This window comes from Alexandromys fortis, unplaced genomic scaffold, assembly GCF_014885135.2.
Source record: "Alexandromys fortis isolate MF-2015 unplaced genomic scaffold, M_Fortis_MF-2015_v1.1 scaffold_84, whole genome shotgun sequence".
Taxonomy (NCBI): Eukaryota; Metazoa; Chordata; class Mammalia; order Rodentia; family Cricetidae; genus Alexandromys; species Alexandromys fortis.
Window position 1 is genome coordinate 3,395,996 of NW_026068017.1, and position 19,363 is coordinate 3,415,358.

A 19,363-nucleotide genomic window follows, 5' to 3' on the forward strand; every position below is an offset into this window, starting at 1 on the left:
AGAGTTACTTGGTGTTTTGTTTTGTTTGTTTTTGTTTTTGTTTGTTTTTCAAGACAAGGTTTTCTAGTAGCTTTGAAACCAATCCTAGAACTCGTTCTGTAGACCAGCTGGTTTTGAACTCAGAGATCTGCTTGCCTCTGCCTCCTGAGTACTGGGATTAAAGGCCTGCACCACCTTCACCAGGCAAGTAGGATTTTGTTGTTGTTGTTGCTGTTTTGGTTTCTCGAGACAGGATTTCTCTGTGTAGTTGTCCTGGAACTCACTTTGTAGATCAGGCTGACCTCAAACTCAGAGACCCACCTGCCTCTGACTCCTGAGTGCTGGGATTAAAGGCATATATTACTAGAAACATCACATATATGATTTTCAGGTATATTTCTACCACTTGATTATAGCAAGATTATAAAATTATAAGATTATAAAATTTTGGCCAAGTAACATAGCTCAGTCGGCAGAGGTGCCCCGTCCATGCGGTGGAAGGCAAACCAACTCCTGCACGTTGTCTTCTGACCTCCACACAATCACTGTGGCTCCAATGCACCCTCCCCTCCCCCAACAAATAACTAAAAGTGAAAAAAAGATGAAATTTTAAATTTTGGTGAAGTCAAGTGTATTCATTTTTTTGTTGGTTGGTTGTGTTTCCATGGTAATACCCCAAACCCTCTTGCCAATTCATTGCTTTCTAAGATTTTTGTTTAGTTTTGCTTTTGTTGCTGGGTTCAAAGCCCAAACCTTGTGCATTTATCCTAGGCAAGCACTCTAACAGTAAGGGACATCCCCAGGACTATCTTACTTTTTTTATTTTCAAGAAGGATCTCCCTAAACTGCCAAAGCAAGCTTTGAACTTGTCTGTAGCCCAGGCAAGCACCATGCTTGTTAACTGTTGTATCAGCCTCCCAAGAAGCTGGGGTTGCAAGTTTAGCTTTTCTGACTTTTTTTTTTAAATAGTATCTCATGTAAGCCTCCAACTTGCTGTGTTGGCTTTAAACTCCCAGTCCTCCCCCCTCTACATTCCTTCTGCTGGGGTTATTAGTAGGTTGTCATGCCCACCCTGTTTTTTGTTTGTTTTTCTCAAGACAGGGCCTCACTACGTAGCTCAGGCTATCCTGGAACTCTGCAAAACAGGCTGGCCTCGAACTTACAGAGATCAGCCTGTTTCTGCCTGCATGGTGCTGGGACTAAAGTGGAGTGCTCCCACTGTCTGGAGCACACTCTGCTTTCACGTGGATGATGAGGGTCCAGACACCTCAAGTACTTTACAATAATTCAGGTGATACATAAATTTGATTTAGACAAAAAAAAAAAATGAGGAAACGTGGGGAATGGTGAGATTTTCACAGATCCAATGCTGGTGTGCTGAAAGTCAGTTTAACAAGATTTTGAGTCTGAGGATCTGGAAAGATAGAATTCCTTGCGGAGCTAAGAAGACTATGGAGGGAATATTTTATGCGAAGAAGGCATTAGAAACTCAGTCTGAACCCATTAGGTGTGCGATGCCTAGTTGACACCCAAATGGAACCGCCGAATAGCCAGCCGAATATACAGAATTCTAGAGTTCAAAAGAGAGCAGATCTGGGTTGGATGGTGTTGGCGCACGCCTTTAATCCCTGCTCTCAGGAGGCAGAGGCAGGCGGATCTCTGTGAGTTCGAGGCCAGCCTGGTCTACAAGAGCTAGTTCCAGGACAGGCTCCAAAGTTACAGAGAAACCCTGTCTCGAAGACAAAAAAAAAAAAAAAAAAAAAAAAGCAGATCTGAGGTACAGTTCCGGAGTCAGTATATTAAAGGGTTAACTCTTTCTTGTTCACTAGGATGGGAGTGTGGACCAAGGAGACCTTTGATAAACACTGTGTGGAGCCGAGTGCCTCTTTGGTGAGAGGCGTGATGCACAGGCTGTAGGTTGGAGACAGAACACAAAGGGAGATGGACTTCCGGCGGAGGCAGAGTGGAACTCAGGTGTGCTGTGTTGCGTTTGCCTTTGCTGTGTGGAGCTCAGAGGACAGGTCTGGACTGGAGACTTGGCTTAGGGCTGGCAACTGAAGCCATGGGAGTCGCTGAAATGGGCTCTGGGGAATGAGTCGTTCGGATGCAGAGAACAGGGGAGACACAGCTTCCCACATTTCCCCGCTTAAGATACGGTCAGTTCATCATACATAACGCCCTATGTCGACAGCTACTAAAGAATTCTTTATTCCTCATTGCTCCTTGCAGCTTCTTGAGGCTGAGGATGTGAGGATCCCACACCACATACTCTACCATGCTGGGGGCTCGCCTTAACTGGTGACCTCACGGAGGAGGAAGGCTAGCCAGGTGGCCCGGTCCTTGGTGCTTAGATCCCTCCCCACAACAACGCCTTTCTGGTCAGTCCGCTCACACCGCGGTCATCAAGCCAGCTGGAGCAGGCCATGGCGGGTCAGCAGGCTCTGGGTTCGGTTGTAGACGTCCTCCAGTACTCGGGCGGCCCGGGCCAGGGCCACCCGCGCGTCCGCCTCGGTCGTTCCGGGACACGCCAGCTGGAGCAAGCGGCTGCGACTCGGGAGGGCGAGGATGGCCAGGCGGGCGGCCTGGCGGACGAGCCATGGGTGGTGCTCGGCCAGCGCGGTGCTGTAGGCGTCCCCGCATTGCACGCCCGCGTCCGGACCTCCGAGCGTCCCTGTCGCCACCCTGTGGAGGCAGAGCTGCGACCAGCGCAGCGCGCGGTGCAGCAAAAGCAGCGTTCGAGAACCCGAGGCCCTGGCTTGGTCCCGGGGCGCGGTCCCGGGTAGCTCCAGTAGTCCTGCTTGCCGCTCCCACGTCGCCATAGTAGCCAGCGACGCGTAGTGCAAAGCATCTGGACCACGCACACAAGCCTCGAGGGCGGTCACCTTGACGAAGGCTTCACTGGTGGCGAAGGCGAAAACAGAGCCAAGCGGGGTTAGGAACCTGTTGGTGGTGGAAAGGTGGAGATGACTTGAGAAAGAGCAACCAATCCTTTGGAAGACGGCTTCGGGGAGGGAGACCACTCACCTGAGTAGTTCCCTCCATCCTGCCAGATACTGAGACAACTCCACATCCCCTTCGGAGCTCAAACAGGCCTGGAAGGGGCTCATCATACGACCCAGCACTCCTTGAGGCCCCAGACAGGGAGGCTCTTCCTTCCCCGGGACCACCAGGGCTGTCAACTCTGGACCGATCTGGGAGGTAGACATAAGAGAGATGGGTGAAAAGTTCCTAACCTGCTCGGCCTACTATTGGGTTCTGAAAAAATTGTCCCTCCGGTTTAGCCGGGTTTCCTCCTGGTTCTTCTTATCATCTGAAGGGAGAGGGGACGAGCGAGGAGCCTCCTTTAGCTTCTCAGTCTGGGAGCCCTGTTTTCTTGTTCAGAGCCCTCAGACTCTGGCCTTAACTCAAACGTACCTGGGAAGGTAGCGGTCCCTCCGGGTTGCAGGACTGCACCCCGGGCCTGCAGCCTGTCAGGATACCGGAGGTGATCTGAAGCAAGGCGGTAAGGGCTGGAGAAGGAGAAGGGGGCTCGAGTTCCCACAGGCTGGACTGCTGACTTCTCTGAGCCGGTAACACAAGAGGCCACTCATGAAAGAGTCGCACACTGGTGTAGAGAAATAACAGCGTGAGGATAGCGAAGGGAAGTGCATGGCAGAACCAGCGTCCCCGGGCTGGGGATGTCAGTGAGACCCCCATGACCTTTGCTGGCACACCTCACCTAGCTGGGTGGTGGCTTTTGCCTCCTGTGGTGTCCAGAGGTGCAGATGGTTAATAATTAATCTATTAAGGCCCCCTCCCCTGTGGCCTTTGACCCAGAGGTCAGAGCCTGGCTGAGGAACCTAATGAAAATCTGGGGGATTTGGCATGTGACATGTTACCTTTACATGTGGGACTAACATGTAATAAAAGGCAGCCTCTCATGGGTCCTACTTTAACCCTGGGCACAAATTCATTAGACCCTGAGGATAATGGGTCTTTGTAAATCTCAAGTGGGGACCGAGTAATAACACTGTGAGTGGAAAAGCTGATCCCAATTGCCCAATAACTTTTGCTGGGGGGGGTGATAGCAGCGTTCTTCTTTTACATTCTTATGATTTATTTATTTTTTTTGAGACAGGGTTTCTCTGTGTAGCTTAGGAGCCTGTCCTGGAGCTCACTTTGTAGACCAGGCTGGTTTCGAACTCACAGAGTTCCACCTGCCTCTGCCTCCCGAGTGCTGAGTCTAAAGGCATGCGCCACCACCTCCTGGCATGACTTCATTTTTAAGCTCCACATTAACTTTCCTTCACTAAAACAATCTTTACTCTCTACTACCATGGCAGGCCCTATACTAGATTCCCCAGAATATAAAAGTGTTTTCACGGCTGGCCATGGTAGCCCAGGCCTTCGTGTAACCTTAGGTATTTGGGAGGCTGAAGTAGGAGTATAAAAGCACAAGGCCGGCCTGCGTAACTTATCCTCACTCTGTCTTAAAAAATTTTAAAGTGTGAAAAGGGCCATTCCTACTCCAATAGCAATGTTTAGAGATGCTCACAACGGCCCAGCATTTGACATACCATTATAGGTCTCTCTAAAATACAGACTAACAAAAATGCTATCTGGAACTCCTGGTAACAGAATTGTTGATCTTTATTCCAAGAAGCTTGGAAAGGCACCAAAATCCATATGTGGTATGTGTCCAAGCAGACTTTGAGGAGTTTGTGCTCTGAGACCTAAAGTCCTCATGACATTTCCTGCAACAACAACGCTAGCAGGGTATAGGGTGATTCCACTTGTGGTAAATGTGTTCTTGGATCTAGTGAACGTTCCTTATTGAGGAGCAGAAAACCATTGTTGAAGGCACAAATACAGGTCAGAAAGCTAAGTAAATATTATGCTTTTTTGTTTGTTTTTTTTTTTTTTTTTTTTTTTTTTTTTTTGAGACAGGGTTTCTCTCTGTAGTTTTGGCTGTCCTGGAACTCACTATGTAGACCAGGTTAGCCTTGATCTCACAGAGATCTTCCTGAGATCCTACTTCTGTCTCCTGAGTGCTGGTATTTAAGGCGTGTGCCACCACTGCCCAACTAATATTAAACATTTTTTTTCTAGACAGGGTTTCTCTGTAGCTTTTGGTTCCTGTGCTGGAACTAGTTCTTGTAGTCCAGGCTGGCCTCGAACTCACAGAGATCCGCCTGCCTCTGCTCCTGAGTGCTGGGGTTAAAGGCGTGTGCCACCACTGCCCAACAATATTAAACTTTTTAAGATAATAAAAATCAAACTTTGTTCTGTGAAAAAAACATTCAAAATAGTTTAAAATAAAAAAAAAACGTATCAAAAGGGTGAGGAGTTTGGCTCAGTGGTAGAGCATCTTTCTAGTGTGTGCAAGACTCCAGGTTCAACCCCCTGCACTCTGTGTGCATGTGAGTTTGTGTTTGTGTATGTATGTGTGCACATGTGTGTATGTATGTATGCATGTGAGTGTGTGTGTGTGTGTGTGTGTGTAGCACAGCTCAAGCTGCACTGGGAGCATCTTCTGTGTTCCCCACTGGAATGCAAGCTTTGATGAAGACAGGTGCCTTCTCCCTCTGTGTATTCTGAAGACTGAACCTGTGACTTTGCGTGTGCCAGGGAAGCACTTAGCCTTGAGCTGTAGCATCTTCAAATCCCACTTTTCCCCCCTTTCCCTTTTAATTTTTGAGACAAGGTCTAAATTGAGCAGGTTGATTCCTTTTATTTATTTGCTTCTTTGAGACAGGGTCTCTTTGAGACAGAGTCTCTTTGAGACAGGGTCTCTTTGAGACGGGGTCTGGTTTATTGATTTACTTGAGACAGTGTGTCTCTATAGCCCTGACTGTCCTGGAACTCACTCAATATATCAGGCTGTTCTTAAACTCACAGAGATCTGCCTGCCTCTGCTTCATGAATGCTGGGAGTAAAGGTGTGTATCACTCTGGTCCATATCTCAGGTTGGTTCTGAACTTTCTATCCTAAGCTTTCGGAGCCACTGCGATCACACACAGGCTGGAGTCACTAGGCCTGGTCAGGTGCCTTACTTTTCTTGGTCATTTTAGGCATTTGGAATATTGTTTGCGTCAAATGCATTATAAATAAATAAACAAATATTTGTTAAGGAGAGCAATGTGTCTGAATGAGGCCAGTAAATCAGAGATGGTCCCTGCCCCCTGACAAATCTAGCATGTTTTGTTTTCTTGTTTTATGAATTAGGGGTCCATCTACTGGTCATAGGTGGGAAAGCATTCCAGGAAAGGAGTGAAAAAAATATAAGTAAACCAGGGCAAAGTGGGTGTAATCCCAGAACTCAGGAGCCTGAGGCAGAAGGATCAAGAGTTCCAGGCCAGCCTGGGGTATATAGTGAGCTCCAGGCTAGTATTGGCTCCACAGTAACCCCTATCTTAAAGAATATCAGAAGCAGAGGAAGAGCAGCCCCATTTGTTCAGTTACCTCAGTCCCTGTTCTGAAAGTCTTAGAATTATTCCCAGCTCACTGGATATGGTGCCCCCTGCTGCTAATCCGAGCACTTGGGAGGTCTAGACAGAAAAATTGTGGAGAAGGTCGGCTTAAGGCAACCTTGCTCGGGCAACCTTCATCGGTGTTTTATGTTAACAAACTAAAGAGGAGGGAATCTCAACTTTTAAAAGTCTCAGCTGGGTAGTGGTGGCACAGGCCTTTAATCCCAGCACTCAGCAAGCAGAGGATGGCGGATATCTGTGAGTTGAGGTCAGCCTGATCTACAGAGGAAGAAGAAGTTCAAAGACAGGCTCCAAAGCTTCACAGAGAAACCCTGACTTGGAAAGCGAAGCGAACGGCTGGAGAGATGGCTCAGAGGTTAAGAGCATTGCCTGCTCTTCCTAAAGGTCCTGAGTTCAATTCCCAGCACCCCACATGTTGGCTCACAACCATCTGTAATGGGGTCTGGTGCCCTCTTCTGGAAGAATAGGAAGTAAAGAGGAGGTAGAAGAGGAAGTAGAAGTAGAGGAAGTAGAAGAGGAAGTAAGAAAAAGGAGGAGGAAGAAGAGGAAGTAAAGAGGAAGTAAGAAAAAGGAGGAGGAAGAAAGTAGAAGAGGAAGTAAAGAGGAAGAATGTAGAAGAGGAAGTAGAAGAGGAAGTAAGAAAGAGGATGAGGAAGGAAGTAAATAAAGAGGAAAAAGAGGAAGTAAGAAGGAAGTAAGAAAGAGAAGGAAGAAGAGGAAGTAAGAGAGAGGAGGAGGAAGTAAGAAAGAAGAAGAGAAGGAGGAAGAAAGTAGAATAAGAAGAGGAAGTAAGAAAGAGGAAGAGAAAGAGGAAGTAAATGAGGAAGAAGAGGTAGAGGAAGTAGAAAGGAAGAAGAGGAAGTAAGAAAGAGGAGGAGGAAGAAAGTAGAAGAGGAAGTAAAGAGGAAGAGGGGGAAGTAAGGAAAGAGAGGGAGGAAGAAGAAATAAAGGAGGAGAAGGAATTAGAAGAGAGAGGTAGAAGGAAATAAAGGAGGAAATAGAAAAGGAGAAAGGGGAAATAGAGAAGGAAGTAAAGGAGGAAGAAAGTGGAGTAAGAGGAATAGGAAATAGAGGAAGTAGAGAAGAAGAATAGAGGAATAGAGGAAGAAGAAGACAATGTCTCCATAAGATTATACTGAAAGCAAGGCTGTAGGACATTTTCTTAATTAGTGATTGTTGCAGGAGGGCCATGTGTGCCTGGACTGGTGGTTCTGGGTTCTATAAGAAAGCAGGCTGAGGAAGTCATGGAGAACAAGCCAGTAAGCAGCACCCTCCATGCCTCTCACCAGCTCCTGCCTCCAGGTTCCTGCCACGCCTGACTTTCTGTCCTGAATTCCTTCCGTGGAAGTATAAGCCAACTAAATAAATCCATCCTCTCAAATTTGTTTTTTGGCCGTGGCGTTTCATTGCAGCAATAGAAACCCTAAGACAGCTACCCATTGTATTTCAGAACAACCTGGATTGCTGAGTGGGATCCTGTCTCCCTGGGTAGGTCTGGTGAACAAGACTCAAAGGATCAGGACCACAGGCTTGAAAAGAGCTTTTCCAGCCCCCTACGTGTCAACAGACTTTTGATCTATGTTAACCTGATGCTTTTTTACATCCTGTAAAGTTGCCTCTCATCCTTGAACTGTCTCTGCCTAACCCTGTTCCCGGCAGATTTCCACAGGACCACTACAGTCTCCAGCCCTGGCTTCCATTTCCAGTGCTGGGATTTCCCTCTGCTTACTGGGGACAAGTCACTTGTTATTTCTGAGACTCAGCTCTCTCCTCTACAAACTAGGAGATATTATTTCTATCTTCTACACGCATTGTAAGGATTACAGGAACTAGCCACAGCTAGCGGTCCATAATAAGTAGTTGGCAGGTGCTAATTTCCACTCAATGGCTTTCACTGCAGTTTCTTCCCTAGCTCTTGGGGGCCTCTGCTGGAAATCAGATCTTCAGGGTTCCCGGAGCCGATTAGTTTTGAGTGCCACTTAATCCTGGTCATTCTTCCGCAATCTGAGCCGTGAAAGGATAGGGTTGGTATAGTTCTACAACCTAAATCCTGATAGGAACAGGCTTGATATAAATCCATGGAAGCAGCCAGGTTCACAGGTAAATGCAGGATGGAGTTCCAGGCTGAAGCCAAGCTGCTGCTGCTGCTGCAGCTGCTGTGGGTGACATGCTGTGGACACGCACATATAAGAGTGGAACGATATGCATCCATCATTGATGTGACCAACGGCGGGACCTGGGGTGACTGGACCTGGCCTGAGATGTGTCCTGATGGATACTTTGCCAGTGGGTTCTCCATCAAGGTGAAGGCTCAGATCTGGCTCATAAAGGACAGAGATAGGATGGATTGCAGAGCTGAAAATGGCAATCCCCTCACTGAACCTCACTTCCTCTCTCTTCCTCACCCAGGTGGAGCCCCCTCAAGGCATTCCTGGAGATGACACAGCTCTGAACGGGATCCGACTGCACTGTACTAGAGGGAATGCAGAGCAAAACACGCATGTTGTGGAGTCCCAATCTGGAAGGTGGGAATTTGGGACCCGCTCTCCCCCTCCCCCCAAAAAAGTGTGATAGAGTATTTATCTAGTGTGTGTAAAGCTCTAGGTTCAATTCCCAATGGGAAGGGCACTCTCCTAGAGCAAAAGGACGCTCCTTCCCGAGGTAAACTCTGTTATAGTTTCAGAGGAGTGGGATGGAAACCGCCCCTCTGCACTCGGGAAACACAGGCGATTAGATCCAATCTATGCGGTACTGGTAGGGCCTGGTGGGTAGGAGGTGCTCACAGAGCCAATTAGAAGTCTCCTTCTCTTGCAGTTGGGGCTCATGGAGCGAGCCTCTGTGGTGTCCCGGCAGGCACTTCCTAGTGGCATTCTCTCTTCGGGTGGAGCCGTTTTCATTTCCTGGGGACAACACTGCGGTGAACAACGTACGCTTCCGTTGCTCAGATGGTGTGGAGCTGGAGGGGCCTGGGCTGAGCTGGGGAGATTATGGAGATTGGAGCGACTCCTGTGTCAAAGGTGTCTGTGGCTTGCAGACCAAAATCCAGAAGCCTCGAGGGCCGCGTGATGACACTGCACTTAATGACGTCAGGATATTCTGCTGTAACAGCTGACGCTGTTGCCGCCGGCCACTCTCCCACTGGACCCTGCCAGTACTGTGCCTCTTACTATTAAAGCTTCTTGGTCTTGGTCTTTGCTGTCACTTGATTTAGAAACGAGAGAAGCTGCCTCCTTGCTTCTTCCTTGACTCTGCAAAGCTTAAGACCTGTGTTCAGGTTTATCTTCAGGGGTTGGAGGTCACATAGTTCCGAATGAAGAACTTAAAAACATAACTTTTTTGGCCCTGGCTTTCTGAGGACACTTGTAGATACTAGGTTCCCTTTAAGAGCCCAAGCTGTCTCCTTCTGAATCATCAGTGACTTCAGATTCAGGAGCAGGATGGAAGACCCCACCTCTGTACATGGGGAAACTTGGTGATTAGACCCAATCTATTCCTTATTGGTAGCTCCTGGTTAGGAAGTCCCCAGGTTTGAGTTGTCCAGGAGGGGTGTGCATCAGGTGTGGAAGTCCCCGGGTTTGAGTTGTCCAGGAGGGGTGTGCATCAGGTTTGAGTTGTCCAGGAGGGGTGTGCATCAGGTGTGGAAGTCCCCGGGTTTGAGTTGTCCAGGAGGGGTGTGCATCAGGTGTGGAAGTCCCCAGGTGGATAGGAGGTGTCCAGGTGGAGTGTGAATCAGGTGTGGAAGTCCCCAGGTGGATAGGAGGTGTCCAGGAGGAGTGTGCATCAGGTGTGGAAGTCCCCAGGTGGATAGGAGGTGTCCATAGAGCCAGTGCAACTAATCAGACGACAATGCAGATGGCTTTCCACTTTAATTTTCTAGAATTTTGAGACTAAAGAATCTTTCCCCGTAGTTTCTAAGCCCCTTCCTACCTTGGCCCTTACCATGCAAATTCCAAATAGGGGCCTTTCTAGACAGAGAGGGTCATCAAAGACTTTGTCTTTCCATGCCGTTTTTCTCTCTGTCTGCACTCTCCCTGGAGGGAGTCCATATTCAGAATTGGATGTTCCTTGTGACAATCAATGCTTATCTCATTATCAACATGTTTTAAAAAAAAATGTTTACTGAATGAAAACGGAAGGGCATGACTGCTCCTGGGGACAGTAGAGGAGAGGCTTACTGTAGATAAAAGGGAGGGCGTAGCCAGAGACAGGGACGTCTGGGAGAATCCAGAGTGAGCATGCCCCTGAGCTGGGCCTCAGGAAGAGTGGGGAGGGGAGAAGAGAGGGTGAAGAGCCAGACTAAGAGGCCAGGAGGGCAAAGGGTAGACGGAAAAGGGCAGGTAACCAAAATGGCTGGATTGTATAGGGAAGGGGAGCTGGGGAAGGGGAGCCCAGCCCCTGGGCTGGAGAAGTTTAGGGTGGGTAGTCACACCCTGTAGAGGTAGAAACTGCTCCAGAGAAGCTGGCAGCCACTCTGAAACGTTAAAAGGCCTCTCAGTTATCTGTACTGTTGAGACCTAACACTTGCCAGCAACTGAAGTAATTCTTCACTTCTTTAAAAAGAAATGTTTGGCCATGTGTGGTGGTGCACACCTTTAATCCCAGCACTAGGGAGGAAGAGGCAGGCCATTTCTGTGAGCTCGAGGCCAGTCTGGGCTACACCGAGAAACCCTGTCTTGGGGATGGGTGGGGGGAGAAATTGCCAATGGCTGGTGTAAGAGAAGCAGACAGACGCTATAGACATGCGCATATGCGTGCATGTGTGTGCATGTGTGAGTGTGTGTGTAGTTTGACCGCAAGTAGGGTGTGTTGTTCTCACCTGAGAATATTTTGTTTCTGCAAGTAAAGTGGAAGGGTCAGGCTGGGGCTAAGCTGTTCTTTATGGCTTGGGGCTACTTGCCCAGTGTGCCTGACTCAATTTCTCATGACCTCACGACCTGAGGCTATTACCCAACAGTGGGAAGGAGTGAAGTGGGGGCTCAGTTGGTAAAGGTGCTTGGTGCCAAGTCAGAGGACCTGAGTTTGATTCCCAGGACACACATGGTGTGAGAGCCAACTCCAACTCCTACATTATCCTCTGACGTACATGTGCGCGCACACACACACATAAATGTAAAGAAAATTAAATTAAAAATTGCTTATCTTTCATCACTGGCACCTTGAGAGCACAGTATTTTATTTCCAGAACAATAACTATTAGTTAAGAAAATAAGAAGCAGGGAGTCGGGTACAAACAGAACCACTGGTCTAGCTACATCTGCAGGCCCTCCTTCCAACGCTAAAGCAGAATTGGGATTAGTTAAGAAAATAAGAAGCAGGGAGTCGGGTACAAACAGAACCACTGGTCTAGCTACATCTGCAGGCCCTCCTTCCAACGCTAAAGCAGAATTGGGATTAGTTAAGAAAATAAGAAGCAGGGAGTCGGGTACAAACAGAACCACTGGTCTAGCTACATCTGCAGGCCCTCCTTCCAACGCTAAAGCAGACTTGGGAAAGGGTGCTCAGGCCAGCTTATACCACAAAGGAGGAAACTGAGCCATAAAAGTAGTTTATTCCAGGTAAGCGGTGGGTGGGTAGTCCACTAAGACTTCCAGAAATGAGGTATTCGCGGGAGCCCACGGAACTCACTGAGCTGTGCCCTGCAAGAAAAAAAGAGTAAAGATGCAGTGAGAGCAAACAGGATGCCCTCAGCTCCGCTCCACGCCCCGCCCTCTCACCTTCTTCCGGCAGTCGCCACAGAATACGCCCAAGGTCGCGTTCACCAGCTGTATTCCACACAGCACTACTTCCAGACTTGAGGCGACCACCAGCAGAGAGAAGAGTGTCACGTTCCAGGGCACCACCTTAGGCGGCTTCTCACATAGATCCCATAGAGTGTCATTGCGCAAGTAAGAGCCTCTGTGGGTGGACAGGGTCGTTTAGGAGAGGCTGATCACACAGCAGGCCCTACCACCACCCAGGGCAAGGGTCTACTAAGATTTGCAAAATTCGATGGGTCACGTGGAAGGGCCGGTCTTTCTAGAAGCTTGGTCTGGTCCATCATTTCTGGACCAGGTAGGAAGGCAGGTGGGGAGAGGCACAGAATGGGGATATAAACACGGAGCAGGACTTACTGGGTTTCTAGGAAGTGGTAGTCCCACACTTCGTTTACTAAGCATTTGGGTCCGATTCGAAGTCCCGCTCCCGACACCGAGAGGCAGTAGAGGGCACCAAGTATCCCAAAGGCAGAGGAGAACACGGAGCGAAACATCTAGACCCAGTGTGAAAAGGTAAACTGAGTAGGCCTCCCTCCTCCCTTGGACGGTCACCCGTGCCCAGTTCCTCTCGCATATGTCAGCACTTCTGTCCAGCTGCCTAAAGCTACATTTCCTATTTATTTATTTATTTAGAATATTTTTGAATCAGTCTTGGAACTTGGCCAGTTGTAGACCAGACTGGCCTTGAACTGACAGAGATCCTGCCTACCTCTGCTTCCCAAATGCTGGGATTAAAGGCCTGCACCACCACCGCTGCGCTGCGGGTCTGAGGCTAGGCGAATCTTAAAAGTCCTCTACCGAATCCTAAAAGTCCTCTACCGCAGAGGTTCATGGGACTGCTATGACCTGCTGGTCAGGTTCATTTGAGACCCAGGACTGGGAGTGAGGTAGCACCTGAGACCTCACAGAGGTTGTTTGCCGATGATGGTGCTGGGGTTCGATGGGGAAGGAGTCAGAAATCAAACGTCCTAATTTGGTTCTTACCCTGCAGCGGTTCCCACAGCAACCTGCACCACAGCAGCCCTTCCCCCCTGCGCGGACCGCCGCGATTCCTGGACACAGCACCTGTGGGATGAGAGTTGGTGGTGACAGCAGGTTCTCCCAGGTTCCCGAGGCTGTGCTTGCCTTGTCCATGTCCTCGCGAAGCTGCCCACGATGCCCTCAGCTCTTTGGACTGCAAAACCTTATCTGTACCTCTCTGGGTCAGCGTTGCACTCAACCTTAATGTATCATTATTCATACGCCCATCTTATCTCTCTCCAGATTGTAGCTTCCTGGAGGGTTAGGTCCAATATATTACACCTATCTTAGACAAAAAGTCGCCATCAAACGTTTGGGTGAAGGGGTGGCAATATTATATCCTCCACATCCATATTGTCGCAGGGTGGGTGACTGCTGGATGGGAGGCAGGACCTCCATCCCACTCTCTGAACTGATTGCTTTCTCAGGATACCCGTTTGTCACTTGTGAAGTGGATCTGCAAGATCTGTCTCAACAGACTCTTCTCAGGACTGAAGGAGACGACGGGAAGATTTCATGTCATGACCGGCTCAGAGAGAAGGTCCCCGTGCTGATGCGCACCTTCCGTGGGTACAGTGAGCGGGAATCATGGTCGAGTGTGCTAGAGTTTGCACGGAGACTCTGGTGTGGATTGCAGGATTTCCTAGTAATCAACTTCTAATCTTTTACTTTCTCCTCATCTCTTTTATTCTGAAGCACAGACTCTCCAGGTAACCAATCAGTTGTTCCCCTGTGCTAATAGTCACTTCCGGGTACCCATAGAGTCATCTCAAACTCCCGAGGGACATGCTCATTTGAATGTCTGAGTTAACTTCAGGAAGCCTCATACCTATCCCACACTATCCTCCCAGTTCATCTGCCTTTTGTCTTTCTTGTCTTCAGCAGTGGACAATATCCACCAATTCACCAGGGCTGCAAGGTTTTAATCCTCGTATACCAGGGCGGACTCCAAGTCTTCTGTACTTTTCCTCGATAGCTTCTTAATCTTTTTCCGCTCAGCCCCTTCTCTGCTTCCTAATAGATTTTAATCGCTCTTACCCCGTGTCACCCCAGACTCCATGCCACAAGCTAACACTTGACTAACATTATTTAATTGCCCTCTTAAAAATATTTAATTGCCCTTATCTGCTCAAGTCCTTTGAGGTATCTTCAAAGATACGCTAGGCTGGTGCATGTGTGCGTGCGTGGTGTGTGAGTCATGCGCGTGTGTGTGCTGTCCGACCTGTAAATCCCAGTACTCATGGGGGTCAAGGGCTGAGACTAGCTTGTGCTACATAGCAAGTCCCAGGCCACCATGGGCTACGTAGTAAGTCTCACAAAGCCTGGACTAGAGCAAGTCTTTTGAGACTCCGTTACTCTGCCCCCAACCTCATGTACCACAACAGCCTTCGCCTTTGTACCTTGGTCCCACCAAGTCCCATGCTTGGCTGGCCTTGCACCGGTGGAATTCTACAGCTATTTTGTTGTGTTTTGTCTAACACTGAGGCTTGAACCCAGGGCCTTGTGCGTGCTAGGAAACTAACTGTACTATCACGGGGCCCACCTCCATCCCATTTTTCTTTTAAATTTTATTCTAGTCTAGCTGGCATTTAACTTAGGACCCTCTTCCTCCAGAGTGCTGGAATTGCGGGTATACACCACTATGCCTGGCTCACCTCCCAACACACCCCCTTTTTTCTTTCTCTCTTCTTTCCCCTCCTCTTATCCTCTCCCCCCCCCCCAACAAAGTTTCCACTATCTAACACTATTCAGGAGGGATTTGAACATCAGATCCTCCTGCCTCGGCCTCCTGAGTACCAAGAGTACAGGCGTTCAGCACCAGGCCTGGCCTCCACAGATGGCTTGATCAAGCAAAAACAAGCCTTGGCTGGCATGCACGCTACAGAGGCAGTATTTTGTTCTTCTTCAGGGAAGGGACTGAAAGTTTTAGTTCCGTTGTTAGTAGCAACCTCAGAGAAAGACCTGCTTAATTGAACTGAACCTCAGAGAAAGACCTGGTTAGTTCAACTGATTTATTTGTTATTTATCAGTTCTCTCTCCCGTCACCTGTCTCATGACAGTTCTAAGGACAATATTGACCCTTTCTTCTTAGCCTTTCGGTTGGGTGATGTCACTTGTGCCGTAACAACTTGAAGACACCTAGGTTTTTTGTTTTGTTTTTTGTTTTTGTTTTGATAGAGTTTCAGTGTGTAGCCCCAGTTGGTCTGGAACTTGATATCTAGACCACCACACTGGCCTTGAACTCACAGAGATCCTGCAGCCTCTGCCTGTGCCTCCTGAGTGCTGGGTTTAAAGGTCATGCCCCATGCCCAGATAGCATTGCCTTTTTGATTTATTGATTTTTGTTCAATTGTTTGTTGAGTGTCTTGTCTTGAGCTTGCAACAGTTCTCTTTGCCTCAGCCTCCAAAGTGCTAGAATTACAGGCCTTAGCCATCACATCTGGCTCTTTATAGGGGCTGGAGAGATGGCTCAATGGTTAAGAACACTGACTGTTCTTCCAGAGGAACTCACAGAGATCCTCCTGCCTCTGCCTCCTAAGTGGGATTAAAGGTGTGTGCCACTATGGTTAGCAAAAATCTTTTCTTTTTATCATTTGCTGATATCAGGTTTCTCTGTGTAGCTTGGAACTCACTCTGAACATCAGGCTGGCCCTGGGCTGGGCTCTGAGAGAGACTGTGAGTGAGTGTGTGTGTGTGTGTGTGAGCGTGCGTGCGTGTGTTAAACTGTGTATTAAGCATGGTGGCTTACACCCATAATCTCAGTACTTGGGAGACTGAGGTAGGTTGATGGCTATAGGGTTAGTGTTTAAGGCCAGCCTGGGCTACATAGTGAGTTCAAGGATAGCCTTACTTTATAGAGTAAGACTCTATCTCAAATAAAACCAAAACATTTAAGTTTCCCTGAGATGATAGGTGTGTGGCCCTGTTTGGCCTAGAAGTCACCATGTAGACCAGGCTGGCCTTAAGTTCACAGAGATACATCTGTCCCTGCCTCCTTCTCCTGAGTGCTAGATTTAAAGATATACCCCCATATTCAACATGGTTTTTGTTGTTGCTGTTGTTTTTGTCTTGAGGTAAGGCTGTCCTGGAACTTGCTCTGTAGACCAGGATGGCCACTAATTCAGAGACCCATCTGCCTCCACCTCCCCAGTGCTGGGATTAAAGGTGTATGTCACCATCACCTGGATCCTAGAAGTTTTAAAATAAAATAAAATAACAAAAAGGTGGAGACTTAGGTACGGCAGCCTATGTTTATAACCCCACCACGATTCTGTCTCAGAACAGGAGAAAAGCTTCAGAGTTTCCAGTGGCGCTTACAACAGGTTCAAATCACTCACTGCGCCTTTCAAAGGTGTATGTGATCTGACCTCTGCCCGCCTCAGAACTCATCCCATCCAACTTCAGCACTGCTGGCTGCCTGCTGGTTGAGCCTTAAATGTGGGGCCCCTGTCTGTCTGTCTGTATGTATGTATGTAATGCCCTTCTTTTCTCTTTTTCTTTTTTAAATGTCATCTGGCTGTCAGTTGTGACATCATCTCATAAAAGCTTCCTTGGAAACTCTACAAAATATGTCCCCAGGTTGGAAGATTGGCTCAGATACAGAGCAAGGTCTTGGTAGGGTCGATCTATAATATCAAATAGAAAGGAGAAAAGAAGACAAAACAAGTACCTCACGTGCCCTAAGAGCTCTTTGCGATGGTCCCTGATTGTGTGTATGTGTGTGCGTGCGTGCCTGCCACAAACTCTCTACTTTTCTGCCTCGGTTGCTAGAGTGCTGGCCTTGCAGGAGTGGCTGCCACGCCCCACGTCATCTTGCCATTTATTTGCTTCATTTATCCAGCGAGTATAAACCAGACACCTCAAAAGGGAGGCAGACCTTGCTCTCATGGGGCTTCTTGCTTCCTCGGCACCTTTTGCCCCGTCAACACAACACAGCCATTAGAAGGGCATGATAAGGTCCTTCATGAGAGGCTGCTGGGAAGGAGGACGTTGGGAGCTCAACCTGAACAGATCTACGGAAGCAGGCAAGCTCGACTGGGTAGGTGAATCAGGTGCTTTAGGCTGGAGACATCCTTGATGTGACTCTGGGTGAGAGTGTGGGCCTAAGAGGAGCGAGAGAGCTGAGAGAGCATTCGAGTGGAGTCCAACCAACCACCAGAAGCAGGGGGTAGAGCTGAGTGATACCAGAGGGCAAGGCGAGAGGGCTGCTATCAGAGAGATAGCTCCATTCGGCTAATAAAGATGTGGCCAGCAGAGGGGACCAAAGTGCAAAGAGAATTTTAACAGCCAGCTGTGCTGAAGATGGGAAGCTGTGCTAGGGAGATCTTTGTCTTTAACCCAGGAAGGTGATACACTGGGTTAACCATCCGAAAGTTCACCCAGTGGCCAGGCATTGTAGCACACCCCTGGACTTGAGCGGCTGAGGTAGGAAGGTTTCGAGTTCTAGAGTGGCCTAGGTTATGTAGTGAGTTCTAGGCTAGCCTGAAGTACAATCAGGATGTTGCTTCTAAATAAAGAAACAAACAAACAAAAAGTAAAAAAAAAAATGAAAAAGAAACTTCCTTAAATGGGGGGAGTTGGAAGATGGGAGAAAAATCTAGAATATTTGTCTCTCTCATTCCCTCGCCCCCCCCTTTGGTTCTCATTTTTTTCAAGACAATACTTTTCTGTGTAACCCTGGCTGTCCTGAAATTTGCTCAGTAGAGCAGACTAGCTTCAAACTCGGAGATCCACTTGCTTCTGCCACTCTGGAGTGCTGGGACTAAAGGTGTGCACCACCATGCCTCGCTCTTCTTTCACCGTGAATAGATCTGAGTCTGCAGGAAGACTGGGGCATCTACTCTGAAATGCTGACCTAGGCCCAGGTTGTTATCCTTAGCCCAGACTGGGGGTCCTGGAAGGGGGGCCCAGGAGGAGCGGCCAGGAGGAGCGGGAGAGCAGCAGAGAGCTGGCAGGTGGAGGGACTGATCTGAGCCATCAGCGCGGACTGAGGTTGTCCATTGCACCCACTCTCACTAGTTATGGCACTGCCCCATAACCACCCACACAACCAGCTGTTCCTTTGGCTTCTACCCTCATCATTTTCTCAGCCTGTGCTCCTGGAGGGCAGGAGAACGACGCCTAGAACTTGCTCCCACCTCCCACCTCCCACCTAGTAGGGACTTCTTCATCTCGCTCACCTCAGACACTCAGCTCAGGACCCTAGAGCTCCTCCAAGACCTTCTACAGAACAGTTAGGGTGTGTGAGTGGATGGACAGGTCCACCGTCCCCACCAAGCCCTTGCTACACCCTCCAGAGCAAACTGGTCCTTTCCCCTCCTTTCCTCTCTGTCCCGTCCACTGTCCCAGGTCAGGTGACCCAGGTCCCTGGCCAAAGCTCCAGCATTCTCACCATCAGGCCTCCTCCAATGAAGCCACCCATGAGCCAGACTTGCAAGCTGAGGTTGTCGGTCCAGGTGGTCTCTCCATTAGGTACCAGCAGGAGGGCATTGGCTATGATGCAGATCAGGGAGAGAGGGATGAGGGAGAGCCCCAGGCAGCGAGCACATTGTCCGGTACACATGGCAGTGGCTTCAGGAAAGGCAGATGCAAGTGAGAGTGAGCGGGAAGTGCCAGGGTCCAGAGCAAAATAGCCTGGAGCTTGGGGCAAAGGTCGGGGGAGAGGAGTGGCGGAGCCTGGTAGAACCACAGCGATAAGAGAAGAGAGGCCTGGAGGAGGTGGAGGGGCTGCAGCTGGGTGAGCTGAGGAGGAGGATGTGGTGCTAGGGGACGTGGGAGCTTGTCACACAAAGGAAGTTGACTGGGGTCAGCGTCCTTCTTCCTTGGTCTGTATACACCTTTCCACAGCACTTCCTCAGCTACGTGAAGCCTCAGCTGAGCCCTCCACCTCTGGAGGTCCCAGTTGTTTCATTTGTAAAAAAACAAATGGTTGAGCAAAGCCACTGCCTTGAGAGGTGGTTGGAAGGGTTCCGTGAGACCAGGTAGAGGGTCTGTCACCAAGGAAGCATAGGACAGAGGTATGGTGGCTTCATTTCTGCCCCACAGGGAGATACTTTTCTGTAAAGAAACTGAAAAGCCCACAGTGGAGCCAGGCCGTGGCGTCTGCCTGTGACTCAGTTACTCGGGAAGAGCGTGCGTGTG

At 48.9% G+C, this 19,363-nt stretch overlaps 3 protein-coding genes across 3 annotated transcripts; 1 reads left to right on the forward strand and 2 right to left on the reverse strand.

Moving 5' to 3' along the window:
- Positions 1 to 1,785: 1,785 nt before the first annotated feature.
- Gltpd2 (glycolipid transfer protein domain containing 2) lies at positions 1,786 to 3,735 on the reverse strand. The gene is made up of 3 exons (XM_050162748.1): positions 3,394 to 3,735; positions 3,004 to 3,170; positions 1,786 to 2,919 (listed from the first exon to the last, which is right to left on the reverse strand). Exons 1-3 carry the CDS (start codon positions 3,673 to 3,675, stop codon positions 2,382 to 2,384), a joined length of 987 nt encoding a protein of 328 aa, XP_050018705.1. The 5' UTR covers positions 3,676 to 3,735; the 3' UTR covers positions 1,786 to 2,381.
- A 2,060-nt stretch (positions 3,736 to 5,795) lies between these two features.
- Positions 5,796 to 9,639, forward strand: Vmo1 (vitelline membrane outer layer 1 homolog). The gene is made up of 3 exons (XM_050162750.1): positions 5,796 to 8,752; positions 8,859 to 8,974; positions 9,264 to 9,639. Exons 1-3 carry the CDS (start codon positions 8,528 to 8,530, stop codon positions 9,559 to 9,561), a joined length of 639 nt encoding a protein of 212 aa, XP_050018707.1. The 5' UTR covers positions 5,796 to 8,527; the 3' UTR covers positions 9,562 to 9,639.
- Positions 9,640 to 11,584: 1,945 nt separating this feature from the next.
- Tm4sf5 (transmembrane 4 L six family member 5) lies at positions 11,585 to 18,925 on the reverse strand. The gene is made up of 5 exons (XM_050162447.1): positions 18,615 to 18,925; positions 13,187 to 13,267; positions 12,560 to 12,696; positions 12,164 to 12,344; positions 11,585 to 12,085 (listed from the first exon to the last, which is right to left on the reverse strand). The coding sequence occupies exons 1-5, from the start codon at positions 18,783 to 18,785 to the stop codon at positions 12,071 to 12,073; spliced, it is 585 nt and encodes a 194-aa protein (XP_050018404.1). The 5' UTR covers positions 18,786 to 18,925; the 3' UTR covers positions 11,585 to 12,070.
- Between the last annotated feature and the right edge of the window lie 438 nt (positions 18,926 to 19,363).